We start from the raw sequence: 20366 nt of genomic DNA, 5'->3' as shown, positions 1-20366 counted from the left end.
TACTTGGTTGTGTGCTGAAAATAGCAGATCTACAAGCTCACAACCTGTCGCGCTGCGTCACGTTGTGAGCTTGTAGATCGTCTATTTTCAGAGAGCAACACCCGAGCGCAACCAAACATAAAATGACTTGTCTTTTAGTTCTACTGGATCTCTTCTCCACTAATAGTCCCTCCCTGACATTTTACGAAATTGACAATTCTATATTTAGTCTTAGTTTTAGTCATCATAGCTCAGTGTTTGTTTAGCTTTTATTTAGTCAGTGAAAAAAGGAAGTCGACAGACATTTTTCATCATATTTTTAGTTGGTGAAATCAACACAACTTTAAGTACATTTTGATGCCAATACTTTTGCACTTTTACTTGGAATTCTGGACTTTTACTTTTATCAGAGTATTTCTATGCTGCAGTATTGACTGTACTGTAGACATATAAAATATAAATATATACATAAACTATGGTGCTGTCTGCTGGAAACCTTGGATGTCCAAAATGCTTCCTGTGTTCAAACACACATCCATAACAACCATATTGGTTGATGTCAACTCATCAGAGACATTATCTGTCCTCACAAAGACACACTGAGGAGGAGGAGTCATTAAACCTAAACCCAGGGTAGAGTGGTTCAGTAAATGTGGACTGGAAGGTGTAAATGTGTCTCAGTGAGTCAGAGGACACCTCATAGAAGGACAGAGTCCCAGCAGCATGGTCTACATACACTGCTACTCTGCTGGAGCCAGAGGATTCAACAGGGAGGTAAGTGGTCCTACTATTGTGAGAGACACTGTACTCGCCTCCCCAACAGTCCAGACTCCAGGACAGATCATTGTACCCAAGTCTATTAGGACCCTCTCCTCTCCTGCTGATTCCTCTGTAAGCCACTCCTATCTCAACACGTCCGCTCTTCTCTACCTCCCAGTAACAGCGTCCAGTCAGACCCTCTGTACACAGAACCTGATCACACTTATCATCAAATCTGTCCTGATGATCAGGGTATGACTGAAGCTCCTCCCCCTCTGGCCGAGTCACCTTCCTGTTGCTCTCAGACAGACAGAGTGTTCTGCTCGCTGTGTTTGGATCCAGTGTGAGACGATGGAAGTCTGATGAGAGAACAAGACAGGAAACATTACAAATATTTAATATTTAAAAAGTATTAAAATATTCACAGAGAGAGAGAGAGAGAGAGAGAGAGAGAGAGAGAGAGAGAGAGAGAGAGAGAGAGAGATTGGTTTACAGTAACTGAGTACACAATAAGTTAATGTTGTGTAGTTAAAGTACTAATACCTGAGTATTTGTATTACTGGATACTTGTGACTTTCACTACATTTCAAAGACACATATTGTACTTTTAACTCCACTACATTTGTAGGAAGAGAAAACATTTATTTATTATGAATTATTATGCCCTATGTAGTTTTTTTCAGTAAAAATAGCTTGTAGATCGGGTATTTTTATTATGATTGATAGGCTATTAGTGTTGATTTTGTCAACTAAAACTATGACGAAAAATGTTTGTCAACTTTTGTCACTGTGTGAAACTAAATAAAAACTAAACACACATTTAAGATAAAATGACTAAGACTGAATTTACTGACAATTTTGTAAAAATAAATAAAAGTAGACTAAAATGTTAGGGAGGGACTAGTGGAGACGAGATCCAGTAGAACTAAAAGACAAGTCATTTTATGTTTGATTCTGCTCGGGTGTTGCGCTCTGAAAATAGCAGATCTACCAGTAAAGCAGGTTGCACAGTGCTGCGTTTTTCGGGCCGAATATCGGGGTGAATTTCGGAGCGCGTGAATAAAAAAATCAACCTCACGTTATGTCAGTCACGTTTGCACACTGACGCCCGTTTCGCGCACCACTCGGTCCCTTGCTCTCTCTATCTCTCTCTCTCTCCTTGCCCTGAAAAACGTATTTTGCAACGAAAAACGCAGCAGTGTGCAACCAGCTTAAGACTCCCTAATGGGGAGATAAGCGACCGTCAGGTCACATGTATACACCAGGGGCCGTGGAGTGGAGCAGTAGTTTGTAGATCGGCTACCTTAGACTATTTTCCCATATTTCTTTCCCAGCGGCGTGCGGGTCTGCGGGGTCCGCGAGGGTCCGCCGGGGTGCCCGAGTTACGTTTTTTTTATTGGGCTGCAGTGTCTGCTGCTAGGTGGTGGGGGTCTGCCGGTAGGTGGGGGGTCCACAGGTAGGTGGGGGGGGTCTACAGGTAGGTGGGGGGGGGGTCCACAGGTAGGTGGCGGGGGTCCGCCGGTAGGTGGGGGGTCCACAGGTAGGTGGTGGGGGTCTACAGGTAGGTGGCGGGTCTACAGGTAGGTGGCGGGGGTCTACAGGTAGGTGGCGGGGGTCTACAGGTAGGTGGGGGGGGGTCTACAGGTAGGTGGTGGGGGTCCACAGGTAGGTGGGGGGGGTCCACAGGTAGGTGGCGGGGGTCTACAGGTAGGTGGGGGGGTCTACAGGTAGGTGGCGGGGGTCTACAGGTAGGTGGCGGGGGTCCACAGGTGATAAGCGACCGTCAGGTCATATGTATACACCAGGGGCCGTGGAGTGGAGCAGTAGTTTGTAGATCGGCTACCTTAGACTATTTTCCCATATTTCTTTCCCAGCGGCGTGGGGGTCTGCGGGGTCCGCGAGGGTCCGCCGGGGTGCCCGAGTTACGGCCTTTTTATTGGGCTGCAGTGTCTGCTGCAAGGTGGCGGGGGTCTGCCGGTAGGTGGCGGGGGTCTACAGGTAGGTGGCGGGGGTCTACAGGTAGGTGGTGGGGGTCCACAGGTAGGTGGCGGGGGTCTACAGGTAGGTGGCGGGGGTCTACAGGTAGGTGGGGGGGTCTACAGGTAGGTGGCGGGGGTCTACAGGTAGGTGGCGGGGGTCCGCCGGTAGGTGGTGGGGGTCCACAGGTAGGTGGGGGGGGTCTACAGGTAGGTGGTGGGGGTCTACAGGTAGGTGGTGGAGGTCCACAGGTAGGTGGCGGGGGTCCACAGGTAGGTGGCGGGGGTCCACAGGTAGGTGGGGGGGGTCTACAGGTAGGTGGTGGGGGTCCACAGGTAGGTGGCGGGGGTCCGCCGGTAGGTGGCGGGGGTCCACAGGTAGGTGGCGGGGGTCTACAGGTAGGTGGTGGGGGGTCCACAGGTAGGTGGTGGGGGTCCACAGGTAGGTGGTGGGGGTCCACAGGTAGGTGGCGGGGGTCCACAGGTAGGTGGCGGGGCTCCACAGGTAGGTGGCGGGGTTCTGCCGGTAGGTGGTGGGGGTCCACAGGTAGGTGGTGGGGGTCTACAGGTAGGTGGGGGGTCCACAGGTAGGTGGGGGGTCCACAGGTAGGTGGTGGGGGTCCACAGGTAGGTGGCGGGGTTCTGCCGGTAGGTGGTGGGGGTCCACAGGTAGGTGGTGGGGGTCCACAGGTAGGTGGGGGGTCCACAGGTAGGTGGCGGGGGTCTACAGGTAGGTGGCGGGGTTCTGCCGGTAGGTGGTGGGGGTCCACAGGTAGGTGGTGGGGGTCCACAGGTAGGTGGGGGGTCCACAGGTAGGTGGGGGGTCCACAGGTAGGTGGCGGGGGTCCACAGGTAGGTGGCGGGGGTCTGCCGGTAGGTGGTGGGGGTCCACAGGTAGGTGGCGGGGGTCTGCCGGTAGGTGGTGGGGGTCCACAGGTAGGTGGTGGGGTTCTGCCGGTAGGTGGTGGGGGTCCACAGGTAGGTGGGGGGTCCACGGGTAGGTGGGGGGTCCACAGGTAGGTGGCGGGGGTCTACAGGTAGGTGGCGGGGGTCCACAGGTAGGTGGCGGGGTTCTGCCGGTAGGTGGTGGGGGTCCACAGGTAGGTGGGGGGTCCACAGGTAGGTGGCGGGGGTCTACAGGTAGGTGGCGGGGGTCCACAGGTAGGTGGCGGGGGTCTGCCGGTAGGTGGTGGGGGTCCACAGGTAGGTGGCGGGGGTCCACAGGTAGGTGGGGGGTCCACAGGTAGGTGGCGGGGGTCTGCCGGTAGGTGGTGGGGGTCCACAGGTAGGTGGTGGGGGTCCACAGGTAGGTGGGGGGTCCACAGGTAGGTGGGGGGTCCACAGGTAGGTGGTGGGGGTCTACAGGTAGGTGGCGGGGGTCCACAGGTAGGTGGCGGGGGTCCACAGGTAGGTGGCGGGGGTCCACAGGTAGGTGGTGGGGGTCCACAGGTAGGTGGCGGGGTTCTGCCGGTAGGTGGTGGGGGTCCACAGGTAGGTGGTGGGGGTCTACTGGTAGGTGGTGGGGGTCCACAGGTAGGTGGGGGGTCCACAGGTAGGTGGCGGGGGTCCACAGGTAGGTGGTGGGGGTCCACAGGTAGGTGGCGGGGTTCTGCCGGTAGGTGGTGGGGGTCCACAGGTAGGTGGTGGGGGTCTACTGGTAGGTGGTGGGGGTCCACAGGTAGGTGGGGGGTCCACAGGTAGGTGGTGGGGGTCCACAGGTAGGTGGGGGGTCCACAGGTAGGTGGTGGGGGTCCACAGGTAGGTGGCGGGGGTCTGCCAGTAGGTGGCGCGAGCACTTTTGCATCCGTTCTGGTGCACCAGGAGTTGGTGGTCCCCGGGAATTCCCCGTGAGCAGCCCCGTTGGGGTGGTCATTTGGTCATTTTTGCACTTTTTGGGAGCGGCGCCAGGGGGTCCCTGGAGCTCCGGGGGTCCTGGAGGTTGTGGTTTGGCAGGCAAGGAGTGTGTGTGCAAAGTTTAGCATGGATAGGGGTAGAGATATGAGTAGGGCAAAAGTGTGACGTGACGTGACGTGACGTGACGTGACGTGACGTGACGTGACGTGACGTGACGTGACAGACAGACAGACTGACTGACAGAAGGACGGACAGACAGCCAGTCAAGCTTTTCATATAGCATATCTACAAGCTCACAACGTGCTGAGATGCAGCGCGTTTTGAGCTTGCAAATCTGCTATTTGTTTGAAAAGCCAAATTATAGGCTTTAAGTGGTTCTGTGTGTATTTATTTTATTAATCTGAAAAGTAACTATCAACTAACCCTGTCAAATAATTGTAGTGGAGTAAAAAGTACAATATAGGTCTGTAGCCAACTGAAAGGAGGAGACAGTGGCCCTCATTTATCAATGGAGTGTAAAAAACAGTAATTCTTTTTTTCCCAAATTTTGCGTAGGCCAAGTTCAAGTGGCATTTATGAACACTTCCTAAAGACACACCTGGAGTACATTTGATCTCAGCCTTGATAAATGCCCAGGCTGAAATTTAAATAACACGCCCTTAAATATTCTTGAAATGCCCGACTTTACGGCCAGAACAAGCGGAATGCGTCCTAACAACGAAAGGAAAGCTAATAAACTTCCCTTCATGTCCACGTCCCACACAAACCACACACACACACACACACACACACACACACACACACACACACACACACACACACACACACACACACACATAGCATAGAGTGGAGCCTATAAGCCTATCACTTTTACACTATAATTGTTGTGTTCAAAAGTGATTTTCTTTTTCATGAATGTGTTACTAGTTGTCATTACAAACACATCCATGCCTTGGTTGTCCCACACAAGCCACCACAATCTCATAAATAATGTTTTGGGGTGAGCATTCGGCACAAGTGCCAATCAAAGTGACTGCACTGGCCAATCACAGGGCATCTTTTCCGGGACTTGGCAAAACACATAAAAGCATAACATCTGTTAGCAGAGTGTGATGGCTTGTGTGGGACAACGATGACATGGATGTGTTTGTAAGGACAACTAGTACCACATTCATGAAAAATAAAAACACTTTTGACCACAACAAATAGTGTCAAAGTGATAGGCTTATAGGCTCCACTCTATGCTATGACAGCTGCTGGGTTCTGCTGGGGAAACTGGACAACAGGGGAATTATTGCCTAATAGACCCCATGGACAGTCTTTTTGGATCAATATAAGTAGGAAAATTAGCCTAGAAGTGATTTAGGGCGGAGTTGTCCTTTAACACTTTGCCGTCCGAAATAGAATGGTGGTTGGTAGATTAGCCGTGAAATTTCTATTATTGTATTGTGATCTGAGACATAATATTATGTTTATAAACATGAGCCCGCCGCCCTTCCTTCTTGGACAGCGCCGTTGTTTTTTCTTTTTTTTCCCCCCAGGTCATAAACTCACCGTGATTATCTGGTTCTCCGTTGGGATAGAATGGGGGTTTTGGCCGATCATCGATCTCCCTGTGCGTTTCGCGTGCGCGATCCCTTCACGTAAATGTCCCCGCAAATAATCCATGTGTGACTCAAAAGCAGAACTGAAAAATTTCGCTAGCATAGCCCCTAGCATGGCTGCTGTAGGAGCACCAGGGTACAGACAGCAAACGAATGGCTGGGAGTAGCCTTGGAGAAGGAAAGGAGCTGACGTCACCTCTGCTTCATGTCAGACCGTGCATGAGCTATCAATGCACGAGTGGTGACTAGGGAAGGTTAGACGATCGCCGATTTTCGGATCAAAATCATTTATTCCGGTTTTAATGACTAAGTCCGGGAAAGTACGGCGTGGCTGAGACTCCCTGCTGGGATGTGCGATATAGTACGGTTTTAACATTAAGGGGCTCCCCGTGGCTTTGAAAGGGTTAATGACAGATATCCTGGAAACTAAGGCCCCGTACATATGGTAACGCTCTGTAGAGAAAACGGCGAGGTCCCGGGATATTGCCGTTGCGTTTTGCCTTTTTTATCAAGCGTTCATATGAAGCCGAAATGATGTAGTGTCCATGTCACCGAGTGAACGGCAGAAACGCAAGAAGCAACAACGCACGTTAGGCTTTTTCTTTCCTATAAATAGATATTGAATACCCTACTCAAAGTTGTAGTTTGGTGGCTGAGCGGTTAAGGCATTCTGTTTTCGGTCCATGAGCCGCGGGTTCGCGTCCCCGCTTGCCCACCGCAGAAGGCTTTTTTTTTTTTTTTTCAGTGATTATTATTTCACCGAAATAACTTATTTCAGTTATTATTATTATTACATTATTCACATAACTCGATAACGGCGCTGAGTCGGCTCATCGCCTCCGTCATGGATAATGATAATAACTTTATGGACGCAAAAAAAAGGTCATCTGAATGCAGTGGTTGAAGAATGAATGAGGCTCTAAGCATTGATGGATGAAGGCTGGCTGGTGTTGAGTGATCTCCAGGTGGCATAAATAAATCCACGGTGCCCACGGGGAAGATGGTGCGCTGTGGGCACAGGTGGAGCGTCGGGTTTCATCATTAACTCCAGCATAGTGTACAGTAGCTACTGTATACATTGAGAGACCCCACGGTTATGTTTGGATATAAATTTAACCCAATATCTGTGACGAGTGCAATGCACGTTTGAGTGCTTAAACTATAGCAATCATGTACCGGTATATACAGTATATTTCCCGCACGGGCTGGCCATCTCCCCGGTGGGCCGTGGACCCCCAAATAAATCATCCACAGCGCGCGCTGGGCTGGGCACAGCCAGGTTTGGACCTTCAGGTTTTATCCTTAATAAAGGACTCACGTCACTGTTTAAATTGGAGGCTCACAGTCCACGAAAATGTAAGATTACAGCCACGCCGAGCTGGTCCCGAAAATGCTCTTGCATGCGTTCGTATCTGTGCTTGTTCTGAGCCAGATCTGCAATAGATTGTTAGTGTTAAAGCACTTTATGTGGATTGCTTCCATCGCTAGATTTTAATTGCTTGTCATTGTAACTTGGAAATAAAATCAGCGTGCATGTCCATGATGTAGCTGGTTGTATATATATTTTATAAAATGTTATATTTTCACAGGATTATTTATTAGTGTGTTAGAGATATACATTTTCGAGTGGATACATGTGTCCATTGCCTGTCAGATAGTTAGACAATGCTGGCCCGCATGTCTACAATGGAATAAGAGGTGTAAGATGAATCCTACACCACCTCTGAACTTGACGTGAGATCTGATCCTACCCTACGCCAACGTCAAAGTCACGTTGAAATGATAAATGCAGAGACTTGCCTAAATGTCGGTGTACGCCAACATTTTGATCTGCACCACGTTGATAAATGAGGGCCAGTGTGTTTGGGGGACATTAAGCAGAATGTGTGGCAGAAGGAGGGTTGAACATTGCAGAAGGTGTGTCAGGTAGAGGGAGTGTTTTGTAAACAAGCATCAGCTGGTGTGAAGGACCAGGCCAAGAGCAGAGAAACCTCCTGCATTCACTGGAAGCTCTACTGAAGAGCTTTCAGGACAGCATCCAGGGAGGGAGGGGCCAACAGAGGATCAGACACTGTATACAAATACAGACAGACAGACAGACAGACAGACAGACAGACAGACAGACAGACAGACAGACAGACAGACAGACAGACAGACAGGCAGACAGACAGACAGACAGACAGACAGACAGACAGACAGACATATACTCACATCTTGAGAGGAGTTGAGGATTAGGATTAGAATTCCAGAATACTCCTCCATGTTTCACTCTGTAGGAAGTAGAACAACAATGCATCAATGTCTGACTGTCTAACACAACGTCTCCACTACCTGACACTACAGTGTTTCTGCTACTAGTGAAATTACAGGAATTTGCTAAAATTGTGGGAACTTGCAAAATAAAAATATGTGTTTTGATTAGAAAAGGTGATTGAAAAGGTGACTCACCCTTTTCTTACTAGGCTACTGTAGTATAACTTTATGAACGTGGCAAAGCTCAGTTTACAAGGAGTGCAATGAATGTTGCATCAAGTAGTATTCATTTAAATTGTCATTATTTGAATTTTAACAGAGCAGATAATATAGACATTATGTTTTATTGAGCAAGGGAAGAGATTATATCTTCTGCCCTGCACAGAGTCGATTCACACGCACGCACGCACGCACACACACACACACGCACACACAGTTGCACAGTTTTGCTTCTGTGTGAACGACGGTTGAGGATGACTTTATAAACTTTATGTGGAAAAATGCAGTGGTGGAAAAAGTACTCACATTTTTTACTTAAGTAAAAGTATCAATACTGCATTGTAGAAGTACTCTGTTACAAGTAGCAGTCCAGAATTCAACATTTACTTGAGTAAAAGTACAAAAGTATTGGCATCAAAATTTACTTAAAATACTAAAAGTAAAAGTCCAAAATGTTTTAAAATCTAAAAGCAAAAGTCCAAAATGTTTGAAAATAGCAGATCTACAAGCTCACAACACGTCGCGATGTGACGCGTTGTGAGCTTGTAGATCTGCTATTTTCAAATTGCCTCTGTATAAAATAGGGCTAAAGTGGTTTATGTATGTTTTAACATATTATAATTTAGATCAGCAAAGTAACTAGTAACTATAGTTTTAGTATTGGAATTTGGAAATACAAATACCTCAAAACTGTACAGTACAGCACCTTAGTAAAAGTACTTAGTTACTTTACACCACTGGAAAAATGCAGGGTTAATGAAATCATGCAAGCCCAGCTTATTTTGCGTATTTGGCCTGGATATTTTACTGCAACAGATTATACACATAAACATGAATCTTCAGCAGGTGCATGACTGTATAAATGGGGTGGGAGGAGGGGATTGTTGGGGCAGACTAGCACAATAGACGTTATGCCATTGGAACATGAAACAAGGGAATCACTGCACTAACCAACATGGACACAGTCCAAGTCTACTCACTGCAGAGACTCCAGTCCAGAGAAGTTCTTCAGTCCAGACACCGGCAACACGTTGAAGTTCAAGTCTAATTCTCTCAAATGAGAAGGATTAGATCTGAGAGCTGAGGCCAGAACTTCACAGCTTCTCTCTGACAACCAGCAGTTCATCAGTCTAAATGAGAAATAATGGGTTTTAGAGTAGAAAACCAGACAGAGTAACATGAACTAAATAATCTTTACTTAATCTTCCAACAGACAGGAAACAGCAACAGGTTGAAAACAGATGATCCAGCAAAGAGACTGAAAACAGAGTTTCTAAATGGTTAGTTCCAATACTTAATTCTGATTGGCTGGTTTCTGATTAAACCAGTGTCTAAATGACATGATAATCCACACCTTGAATCAGTTTATATCAAACCCAGGTGCATTATTTCTTTCCACAGTGTTGTGAAGCTGAACTAGAGAAGGGAGTGTTTGATTTTCTCTCAAATCCTGCCGTGCGGGGCTTATAAGCTCCACCCACACACATAGGACTGTAACTGAGTGCCTCTGGGCGGGGCTTGTAAAAACACCAAGCGCCCCCCCTATAACCCATTCTGATTGCAACAGGTGTTTCTGAAGCCTGGCCGGGAACTACTTTCTTGTAGCTGGGAACTACTTTTTTGTAGCTGGGAACTACTTTCTTGCAGACCTTGTAGTGAATTATTAGTGAAATAGAACAGTTTTATTTGGTACATGTCTATGATTTATCATGTTGACATATTGTAACGGTTTTAGAAAAGCAAGAAGCCACGCGAGGCATGTGGTTACCTGTATTTTATAACGGCTGAGAGGCATGTGGTTATCTGTATTTTATAACGGCTGAGAGGGTTGGAGACACTCGGCTTCGCTTCGTGTCTCACCACGCCTTTCAGACGTTATAAAATACTGGGTAACCACATGCCTCTTGTGGCTTATTGCTTCATTATACACATAAGACCTAACAGGTCAAAGGTCAATTGATGGACAGTTTAAGACAAGTGAAGCTGATAACTGCTGATGTCACACTGATGACACAGGAAGGACATCTGCTGGAGAAAGAGACGATACAGACCAGTGGTGGAATGGAACTAAGTACATTTACTCAACTTCTGTACTTAAGTACAAGTTTAGTTTACTTTATTTACTTTACTTGATTATGTCAACTTTGTATATTTTATACTTCTACTGCACTACATCTATAGAGGCAAACACTGTAATTTTTACTCATTAATTATTTGAAAACTTTAGTAACCATTTACTTCAGATCTGATTTAGATTATTGCAATATACATAAACCAGCTATTTTATCACCTATTATACACTTTTTTTTATTTCGACACATTTTGAAAACATAAAAAGGGGGCATTCTGCATAATGAGTATTTGGTAATAAAGTGTATTTATTACTTTTACTAGTAACAGAGCTGCATTGTGATATTGCCACTTGGATTGTTTTTACCCTGATACAGACAGACAGTCTTTGAGTGGTTTGAGTGAATTTAGTGAACATGTACATACTGTAGTTACTGTACCTCCTCATTATCCCAGTCAATGTGTGTTACTATGATATCAACATTATTCATGCCACAATATTCATATTATAATCACATGATAAATCACTGATGGAAATAATGATTGTAAATTAATCTCACCGTAGAGTCTCCAGTCTACAATGAGGACTTTTCAGTGCAGCACAGAGTAGATCCAGTAGATCCAGGTCCAGTTGGTTGGAACTTAAGTCCAGGTGTCTCAGATGGGATGGATTAGAACTGAGAGCTGAAGACACAACTTCCATGTGTTCCTTCTGGAGGCCAGTACCAAAGCCAACAAGTCTGTAATTAGAGGTGGTCAATCAGACCACGTTCACACACACACACACACACACACACACACACACACACACACACACACACACACACACACACACACACACACACACACACACACACACGTCCATTTATTTATAAAGCAGATTTAAAAACAACCAGGTTGACCAAAGTGCTGTACATCATGAGAACGCAGTAAAAACAAATACAATACAAAGCAAAAACAATAGAAACATTTGTAAACATTTGTAAAACATTTAAAACCTTGTAAGAACAGCTATAAAAACAAAACATTTAAAATATAAAACAATGACAGATAAAAGGCACAGGGAGGGAGGGGTCTAGGGCTCAAATGCTAGGGTGAAGAGGTGTGTTTTAAGTGGGATGGAAGGCTGTTCCAGAGAGCTGGGCCAGCCACAGAAAAAGCTCTGTCACCCTTTTGCCTTAGATTGGCCGTTGTAACTTTGAGGGTGTGTGTGTGTGTGTGTGTGTGTGTGTGTGTGCGCGTGTGTGTGTGTGTGTGCGTGCGTGTGTGTGTGTGTGTGTGTGTGTGTGTGTGCATGCGTGCGTGCGTGCGTATAACTGTTGATTTAACTATGTTTAGTTATAGTGTAGTGGTGTGAAGGTACAGTACATTGTTTCTGTTAAAAGTTTTCTATTCACATGACTACTAACCGAGCCTTTCTGCTGTTCCTCACAGCTGGGATGAGTCTGCGTCGGCCCCACCGGTCTGTGTTGTATTTGTCCAGGTCCAACTCCTCCAGAACATCCTCTGACATCTGCAGCATGTGGGCCAGAGCTGAACACTGGGTTGGAGACAGTGTTGTCTTTGATCTGTCCCCTGACTTCAGGTACTGTTGGATCTCCTGATGCACTGAGTGGTCGTTCATCTCCATCAAACAGTGGAAGATGTTGATACATCTGTCAGGAGAGGCACCGCTATCTTTCATCTCCTTCAGGTTGTTGATGGCTCTCTGGATGCTCTCTGGACTGTACTGTGTCTGAACCAGTAGACCTCCTAACAGACTCTGGTTGGACGGCAGTGAGAGACCATGAAGGAAGCGGAGAAACAGGTCCAGGTGACCATTCTTACTCCATATGGCTTTATAGTTGGCTGCGTACAGGAAGTTCTCCAAAGAACTGACACCGTCTCCCAGGAATGTCTTCAGGACCTCCATGTTCTTCTGTGTGAAACAGTGGAACAGGTAGACTGCAGCCAGAAACTCCTGGATGATCAGATGAACAAAGCAGTAGACTGCTCTCTGGAAGAGCACGCCCTCTCTTTTGAAGATCTCTGTGCACACTCCTGAGTACAGCGAGGCGTCTTTCACATCCAGACCACACTCTTCCAGGTCTTCTTGGTAGAACATGATGCTGCCTTTCTCCAGATGTTCAAACGCCAGCCTGCCCAGCTTCAGAAGAACCTCCCTGTCCTTCTCCATGATCTGATGTTGATTCTCTCTCTCTTTTCTGTTTCTTTTCTTGTTTCTTCTTTCCCCCTCATGAGGCTCATCATACTTCAGCTCCTTCCTCTTTGTCTGGACCAACAGGAAGTGGCAGCACATGGCAGTCAGGGTCGTGGGCAGCTGTCCTGTCTCGTCTGTCTTCACCATGTCCTCCAGAACGGTAGCGCTGATCCAACAGAAGACTGGGATGTGACACATGATGTGGAGGCTCTTTGACATCTTCATGTGTGAGATGATTCTGCTGGCCAGCTCCTCATCACTGAATCTCTTCCTGAAATATTCCTCCTTCTGGGGATCTGTGAACCCTCGTACTTCTGTCACCAGGTCAACATATGCAGGAGGGATCTGATTGGCTGCTGCAGGTCTGGTGGTTATCCAGATGAGAGCCAATGGGAGCAGATTCCCCTCGATGAGGTTTGTCAACAGCCCGTCCACTGATGATGTCACTGTGACATCAGAGATGATGTCATTGTTGAAGTTGAAGGACAACCTGCTTTCATCCAAACCATCAAAGATGAAGCCAACCTTCCAGACAGCGAGCTGCTCTGCTGTGACCTTCTTCAACGTTGGATGGAAAACATGGATCAGTGAGAGAAGACTGTGCTGCTCATCTCTGACCAAGTTCAGCTCCCGGAATGAGAAGGGAACCAGGAGAATGACATCTTGATTTTCCAAACCCTTTGCCCAGTCCAGAGCGACCTTACGCACAGAGAAGGTTTTTCCAATGCCAGCGACTCCCTTGGTCAGAACTCTTCTGATTGGTGTCTCTCTGCCAAGGAGGAGGGGCTTAAAGATGTCACAGCAGTTGATTGGTTGGTCATGGAGGGTGTTCTTCTTGGAGAGCGTCTCAAGCTGGTAGACCTCATGTTGGTTATTAACCCCTTCACTCTCTCCCACTGTGATGTAGAGCGCTGTGAAGATGCTGCTGAGAGAGGGCACTTCAGTGACGTCTGTCACACGATCCAGACTGTTCAAAGTGATCTTATAAACCTTTAAATCCTCCTGCACACTGACACCTGCTATGAGAAGACAATGAAGACATTTTAAACATTCAGCTTCATTCATAACTTTACATTCTTACAGATGTGTACATACATTAGTGTTACATGTCCTCTGTTAGAAAAATAATTTAATACAAATAGAACCAGTAAGACTCCCTAAATCGGGAGATAAGCGACCGTCAGGTCGCATAAACAAACTAGTTAGTAGGCAATCAGGAGAGAATATGGGAAATGGGACAGATCCATATTGATGACATGACTTTAGAGATACTGTGTACCGCTTTGCGTGATTTTAGGGCAAAATCTGTAGGCGCTGTGTCTAAAAATGTGTTTTTCAAAGATCGGCCAGATGGTGGCGCTAGATGGGACAGATGCATTTTGATGACATGACTGTGGAGATAATGTGTACCAGTTTGCGTGATTTTAGGGAAAATCTGTAGCAGCAGTGTCCAAAAATGTGTCTGCAAGAATCGGCCTCATGGTGGTGCTAGAAGAGGGCCATGTGAGAAATGAGGGGTTGTGGTTTGGCAGCTAAGGAGTGTGTGTGCAAAGTTTGGCATGGATCGGGGCAACGGTGGCGGAGATATGAGGCGGGGGAAAGTGTGACGTGTGACGTGACGGAGGGACAGACAGACAGACTGACTGACTGACTGACAGCCGGTGGAGGTTTTGATAGTAACTGCTACCTGACGGTCGCAATAAGAAAATAAATGCCAGGAAAATAATAGTGTGTGATATTTTTGTCTTTAGCTACACTATTTGAAAATGTCTTCTACCATCTACATATTAAAGTAATTAACAGTGAATGTTAATTAGTGTAAATTGTGTCCAGTCTTACTGTGTCCACTGCTGGTGTGACTGGGTGTCTTCAGTCTACGTCTGGTCCTGAAGATCTTTCCACACTGGGGACAGTCATGGTGTCCTGTTGGAGCAGACTGCTCCCAGTATGAGGTGATGCACTGTCTGCAGAACCAGTGTCCACAGCTGCTAGAGACTGGATCTGTCAGAACCTCCTCACACACTGAACACCTGGACGCCTGCTCTGTCACAACACACACCCTCTTCCTCTTCCTGTGGAGGAGAAGAATGATGTATTAGGACTAATAGTCCTGCTGGATAGAAGGATATTTATTTGTATTATTTATTATGACTATAGTCCTGCTGGATAGAAGGATATTTATTTATATTATTTATTATGACTATATTCCTGGACCCGGAATATAGTCATAATAAATAATACTAATAAATATCCTTCTATCCACCAGGAATCCTGGTGGATAGAAGGATATTTATTTATATTATTTATTATGACTATAGTCCAGCTGGATAGAAGGATATTTATTTATATTATTTATTATGATTATATTCATGGTGAATAGAAGGATATTTATTTATATTATTTATTATGATTATATTCGTGGTGAATAGAAGGATATTTATTTATATTATTTATTATGATTATATTCATGGAGGATAGAAGGATATTTATTTATATTATTCATTGTGATTATATTCATGGTAGATAGAAGGATATTTCTTATACTGTTTGGTGTTGGAATTATTCATGATTCTTATTTGCTCTGTAAATTAATACAATGTGTACATTTGTAAATTAGTAAAAAAGTGAATACACTCCTATAGAGCATCGCAGCAGAGGTGGTTTACTGATCCCTCTAAAAAATCTCCCATTCATTTTCCCCATAGACTTTTACAAAAATATGACAAAACAATTATGTTAAGCCTAGAACCAAGCCATCCAGGATTGCAGTGAATCATGACCATAAAACCTTTGATCCTATGTGAAAACATATTTTAACATTACATTATTTGATATTCTACATTTAATACCCTTTGGGTATTAAATGGTGTGTGGGGGGGGGGGGTTGGACTGAGTTACTAGGGCCCAATAAGGCACTCTGTGCCGTGCTGTGAGCTTGTATATCTGCTATTTTTCAATAGTTAAAGCACAAAATAACGTGTAATAATGCGTTCCCAGTCTAAATGGGTTAAACCCCACCCCCCTGTGAAGAACATTCATGGGGGTCCCGCAGTGAATCCTTGTACCCAGGGCCCAGAATTTGGTGCGACACCCCTGCCAACAGGAGCGGAATTGGAGCGGAGGACTGTCCTCGATCGCTCCAAGCTGTTCTGGCGGATTTTAAAACTACTTATTAACAGTCACAATTAACCGTTAGTGTTTACTGGTAACCTATTTGGCTTTCTCTACTACTGTGATATTCTGAATAGGCCTAATGTTCTGATAATATACTTTTCATAAAAAATAAATTAAAAAAATGAACCAATTAATTTAGAACTTTGATTGCCAACATAATGAACGGAGGTTTGAACCTACAAACGTTCGGTTACAGCCCTGGCAGTTACAAGATTTTGTTTGTGTTGTTCCAGTTGAAGTTCACAGAGATCAGTGTTTCACTATAATTTGTGTATTTGGTATTTTCTTACAGTCCATATCTGTAACCAAACACTTTCCAGTTGAACTTCACAGATATACGTAGGTGATCTTACCTTGTGTGTGGAGGTCCAGGTTCACTGAAGTCTGGAGGATGATGTTTAGAGAGGTCACTCTTCATAGACACACAGCTGGGTGTTGGAGACTCTGCTCTGTGGTCAACACTTCTGGAATCACAACAATATTCATACAATTATCATTGTGAAGTCAATGTGTTCATGATCATTTGTTGTCCCATTACTGAACAATAACATAACACAACATCTCAGGGTTTATCTCCTGTACATTGTTGTATAGTTGAACTTCATGTAAACAAAGGAACACAACACCAGTAAGACTCCCTAATCGGGAGATAAGCGACCGTAGGTCACTTATCTCCACAAATATGGCAAAAATTTGTTTTGCCAAAATCTTCCTGATCCATGTTGATGACATGAGTGTAGACATACTGTGTAGTGATTTTCGTGATTTTAGGGCAAAATCTGTAGGAGCAGTGTCCAAAAATGTGTTTTTAAAAATCGGCCTGGAGGTGGCGCTATATGGGAGAGATTCATGTTGATGGGATGAGTGTAGACATACTGTGTACCGATTTGCGTGATTTTAGGGCAAAAATTGTAGGAGCAGTGTCCAAAAATGTGTTTTGCAAGAATCGGCCTCATGGTGGCGCTAGAAGAGGTCCATGTGAGAATTGAGGGGTATGGTCTCCGCGCCGCCAAGGCGGACGAATAGGTACCGGCCCCGGCTGTCCCGGTCGCTCCTAGCCGGAGTTACGGCATTTTATGTGAGCTGCAGTGTAGGGGGTCCTCCACTGGGGGCGCCACCACTTTTGCATCCGTTCTGGAGCACCAGGAGTCGGTGGTCCCCGGGAATTCCCCGTGAGCATTTGGTCAGTTTAGCACATTTGGTCATTTTTTACATCTGGGGGTCCCCCAGGGACCTGGGGGTCCCTGGAGCTCCGGGGGTCCTTGGAGGTTGTAGTTTGGCAGGTAAGGAGTGTGTGTGCAAAATGTGGCATGGATCGGGGCAACGGTTGCGGAGATATGAGCAGGGCAAGAGTGTGACGTGTGACGTATGACTGACGGACTGACTCACTCACGGACAGCCTGTGGAGGTTTTGGTAGTAAATGCGACCTACGGTCGCAACAATGATTACTGAATGCAATAAAATCATATAAACAAAGTAACACGCAGTCAGTCTGTATACTGAACACATTGTGAATTGTACAATTCTTTCACAAACAGCACACATAGTAGCTTGACTTCTATAGATTAGTGGTTCTCAACCTGTGGGTCGGGACCCCCAGGAGGGTCCCCATATGATTTTTGGGGGTTGCCAAATGTCACAATTTAAGTAACCTTTTTCATACTAAAAATTTTAAAAAAGTTGAAAAAAAGAAGAATCCTTTATTACTCCATCAAAATTAATCATATAAAAAAGTAAGAAAATGGTCAAATAATATAAGAGAGAGGCTCATTTTTTGAAAATAGCCAATCTACAAGCTCACAACACCTCACATCTTAAAGCATTGTATTTTCTTACAGTCCATATCTGTAACCAAACACTTTCCAGTTGAACTTCACAGATATACGTAGGTGATCTTACCTTGTGTGTGGAGGTCCAGGTTCACTGAAGTCTGGAGGATGTATTTTAGACCAGTCACTCTTCATAGACACACAGCTGGGTGTTGGAGACTCTGCTCTGTGGTCAACACTTCTGGAATCACAACAATATTCATACAATTATCATTGTTAATTACCCGGCTTGTTTGGATGCTTGATTCTGATTGGTCGAGCGCTGAAATCAGCGGTGAATTATGAGCGTATAATGACCACTCCACTATAATTCACCGCTGCCTAATCAACGGCTCAGAGCAGCTGCTGCATTCAGTCTGCGCTGTGTGAATTTAGTGCCGTATCCAACATGTCTACCATGTAAACAAACACACAGCGTCATTTACAACTAAACATTGCTCTGAAGAATGTCTTTAAAAACATTTTAGGCGAGAAATAGACAACGCAGTAACAGAAAATGGATTCCATTTGACCAGCACTTCCAGCCGTCTGTAAACAAGGAAATACTTTGTTTTGTTTTTAGTTTTGAGTCAAATTATTCATTTTATTTAGTAGCCGGGTAATAAGCGGGATAACATCTCGCTCAGCAGTCATTATATTATTTCAGGTTGATATGCCACCTCCGCTTCGCGTCGGTGGCATATCAACCTGTCAGGCTCCTATCACTCTATAATGACTGCTGAGAGAGATGTTATCCCTTACGAAGTCAATGTGATCATGATCATTTGTTGGCCCATTACAGAACAATAACATAGCACAACATCTCAATTCTTTCACTGACTGTAAATTGTACAACAAAACGTACATTGAAAATAGCCGATCTACAAGCTCACAACACCTCACATCTCAAGGCGTTGTGAGCTTGTAGATCTTCTATGTTCACTCTATCTATGGAACGGAGTGAAACTAAATTGAATGCCTCAACTACTACATTCCAAGTCAGGGTGTGGGGGTCCCTGTTTCAAATAGAGCTGTCCTCGACTCAGGATTTATCAAGTGGACTCGAGTCGCGGGGGTTATTCCGACGCATCGACAAATCGTTTATGTAAAAAAAGTAAAAAAGTGAAAAAAAGACTGTATCAAGTACATATAGTATAAGTATCTTTTACCAATTATATCGGGTTTAAATGGTACCGGATATGCAGCTCAGTAAATTAAAGGTGAATTGATCCCAGTGAATGACGGAGGACGATATCACAATGAATTAAATCTTTTTTATCACGATAAACGATAACATCGCATATCATCCCATCCCTACTGTCCACATCTGTGAGCAGATACAAGACATTGTTTGTGTTGTTCCACAGAGATCAGTGTTTCAATATAATGTGTGTATTTGGTATTTTCTTACAGTCCATATCTGTAACCAAACACTTTCCAGTTGAACTTCACAGATATACGTAGGTGATCTTACCTTGTGTGTGGAGGTCCAGGTTCACTGAAGTCTGGAGGATGATGTTTAGAGCGGTCACTCTTCATAGACCCACAGCTGGGTGTTGGAGACTCTGCTCTGTGGTCAACACTTCTGGAATCACAACAATATTCATACAATGATCGTGAAGTCAATGTGTTCATGATCATTTGTTGTCCCATTACAGAACAATAACATAGCACAACATCTCAGGGTTTATCTCCTGTACATTGTTGTATAGTTGAACTTCATGTAAACAAAGGAACACGACACAATGATTACTGAATGAATGTCAACATGAATGAAATAAAATCATATAAACAAAGTAACACACAGTCAGTCTGTATATTGAACACATTGTGAATTGGACAATTCTTTCACAAACAGCACACATAGTACCTTGAATTCTATAGATTAGTGGTTCTCAACCTGTGGGTCGGGACCCCCAGGAGGGTCCCCATATGATTTTTGGGGGGTCGCCAAATGACAGTGACAATTTAAGTAACCTTTTTCCTAAAAAATTCCAAAAAAAGTTGAAAAAGTTGAAAAAAAGAAGAACCCTTTAATCAAACTATAAAAAAGTAAGGTGGACAATTCTCTTGAATGCAGCCTTCAGTTATCGTATGGAAAGGGGAAATTTGCATTTATTTTACCATAGTAAAAAAGAAATGCATTCATGGTCTGAAGAGGGCACTTGGATAAAAGGGCAGGGGCTCAAGCCCCCTTTTGTCTATGTGTGCACGTGCCTGGCACAGCCACATCACATTAGACTTTTTATTTCAATCCCATTGTTTCTTTGCAAAAACACATTTCTTTTAGGAAACATTTGTATTCTTGTTTCTCCTAGTTTTATTGTTTTTAGTGTGTAAATATGGCACTTTATTATGGGGAAAAACAGTATCGTGTATTTTCCTTTTTTAAATCTCTAAAATAGCTTATTTTTTAACACATGTCCTTAACGGTTAACGGTTAATCAACCGATAGGGCCTTACGGTTAT

At 44.9% G+C, this 20366-nt stretch overlaps 1 protein-coding gene across 1 annotated transcript in view; it reads right to left on the bottom strand.

Annotated features, from left to right (window-relative positions):
• Window positions 1-555: 555 nt before the first annotated feature.
• The window catches only part of LOC308290097 (protein NLRC3-like), a gene marked incomplete at both ends in the record, with an annotated part of 35474 nt that continues 15663 nt past the window's right edge, over window positions 556-20366 (bottom strand). The window contains 3 exons of the mRNA XM_080731872.1: window positions 556-1080; window positions 12126-13864; window positions 14793-14986. Of these exons, the coding sequence (XP_080587998.1) occupies window positions 556-1080; window positions 12126-13864; window positions 14793-14986 (2458 nt within the window). The remainder of the gene's footprint in view (window positions 1081-12125; window positions 13865-14792; window positions 14987-20366) is intronic.

This window comes from Nannobrachium achirus (genome assembly GCF_963921795.1).
Source record: "Nannobrachium achirus genome assembly, chromosome: 1".
NCBI classification, from domain to species: Eukaryota; Metazoa; Chordata; class Actinopteri; order Myctophiformes; family Myctophidae; genus Nannobrachium; species Nannobrachium achirus.
The sequence above is the reverse complement of the archived record's forward strand: the minus strand, read 5'-3'. Positions and strand labels throughout refer to the sequence as shown.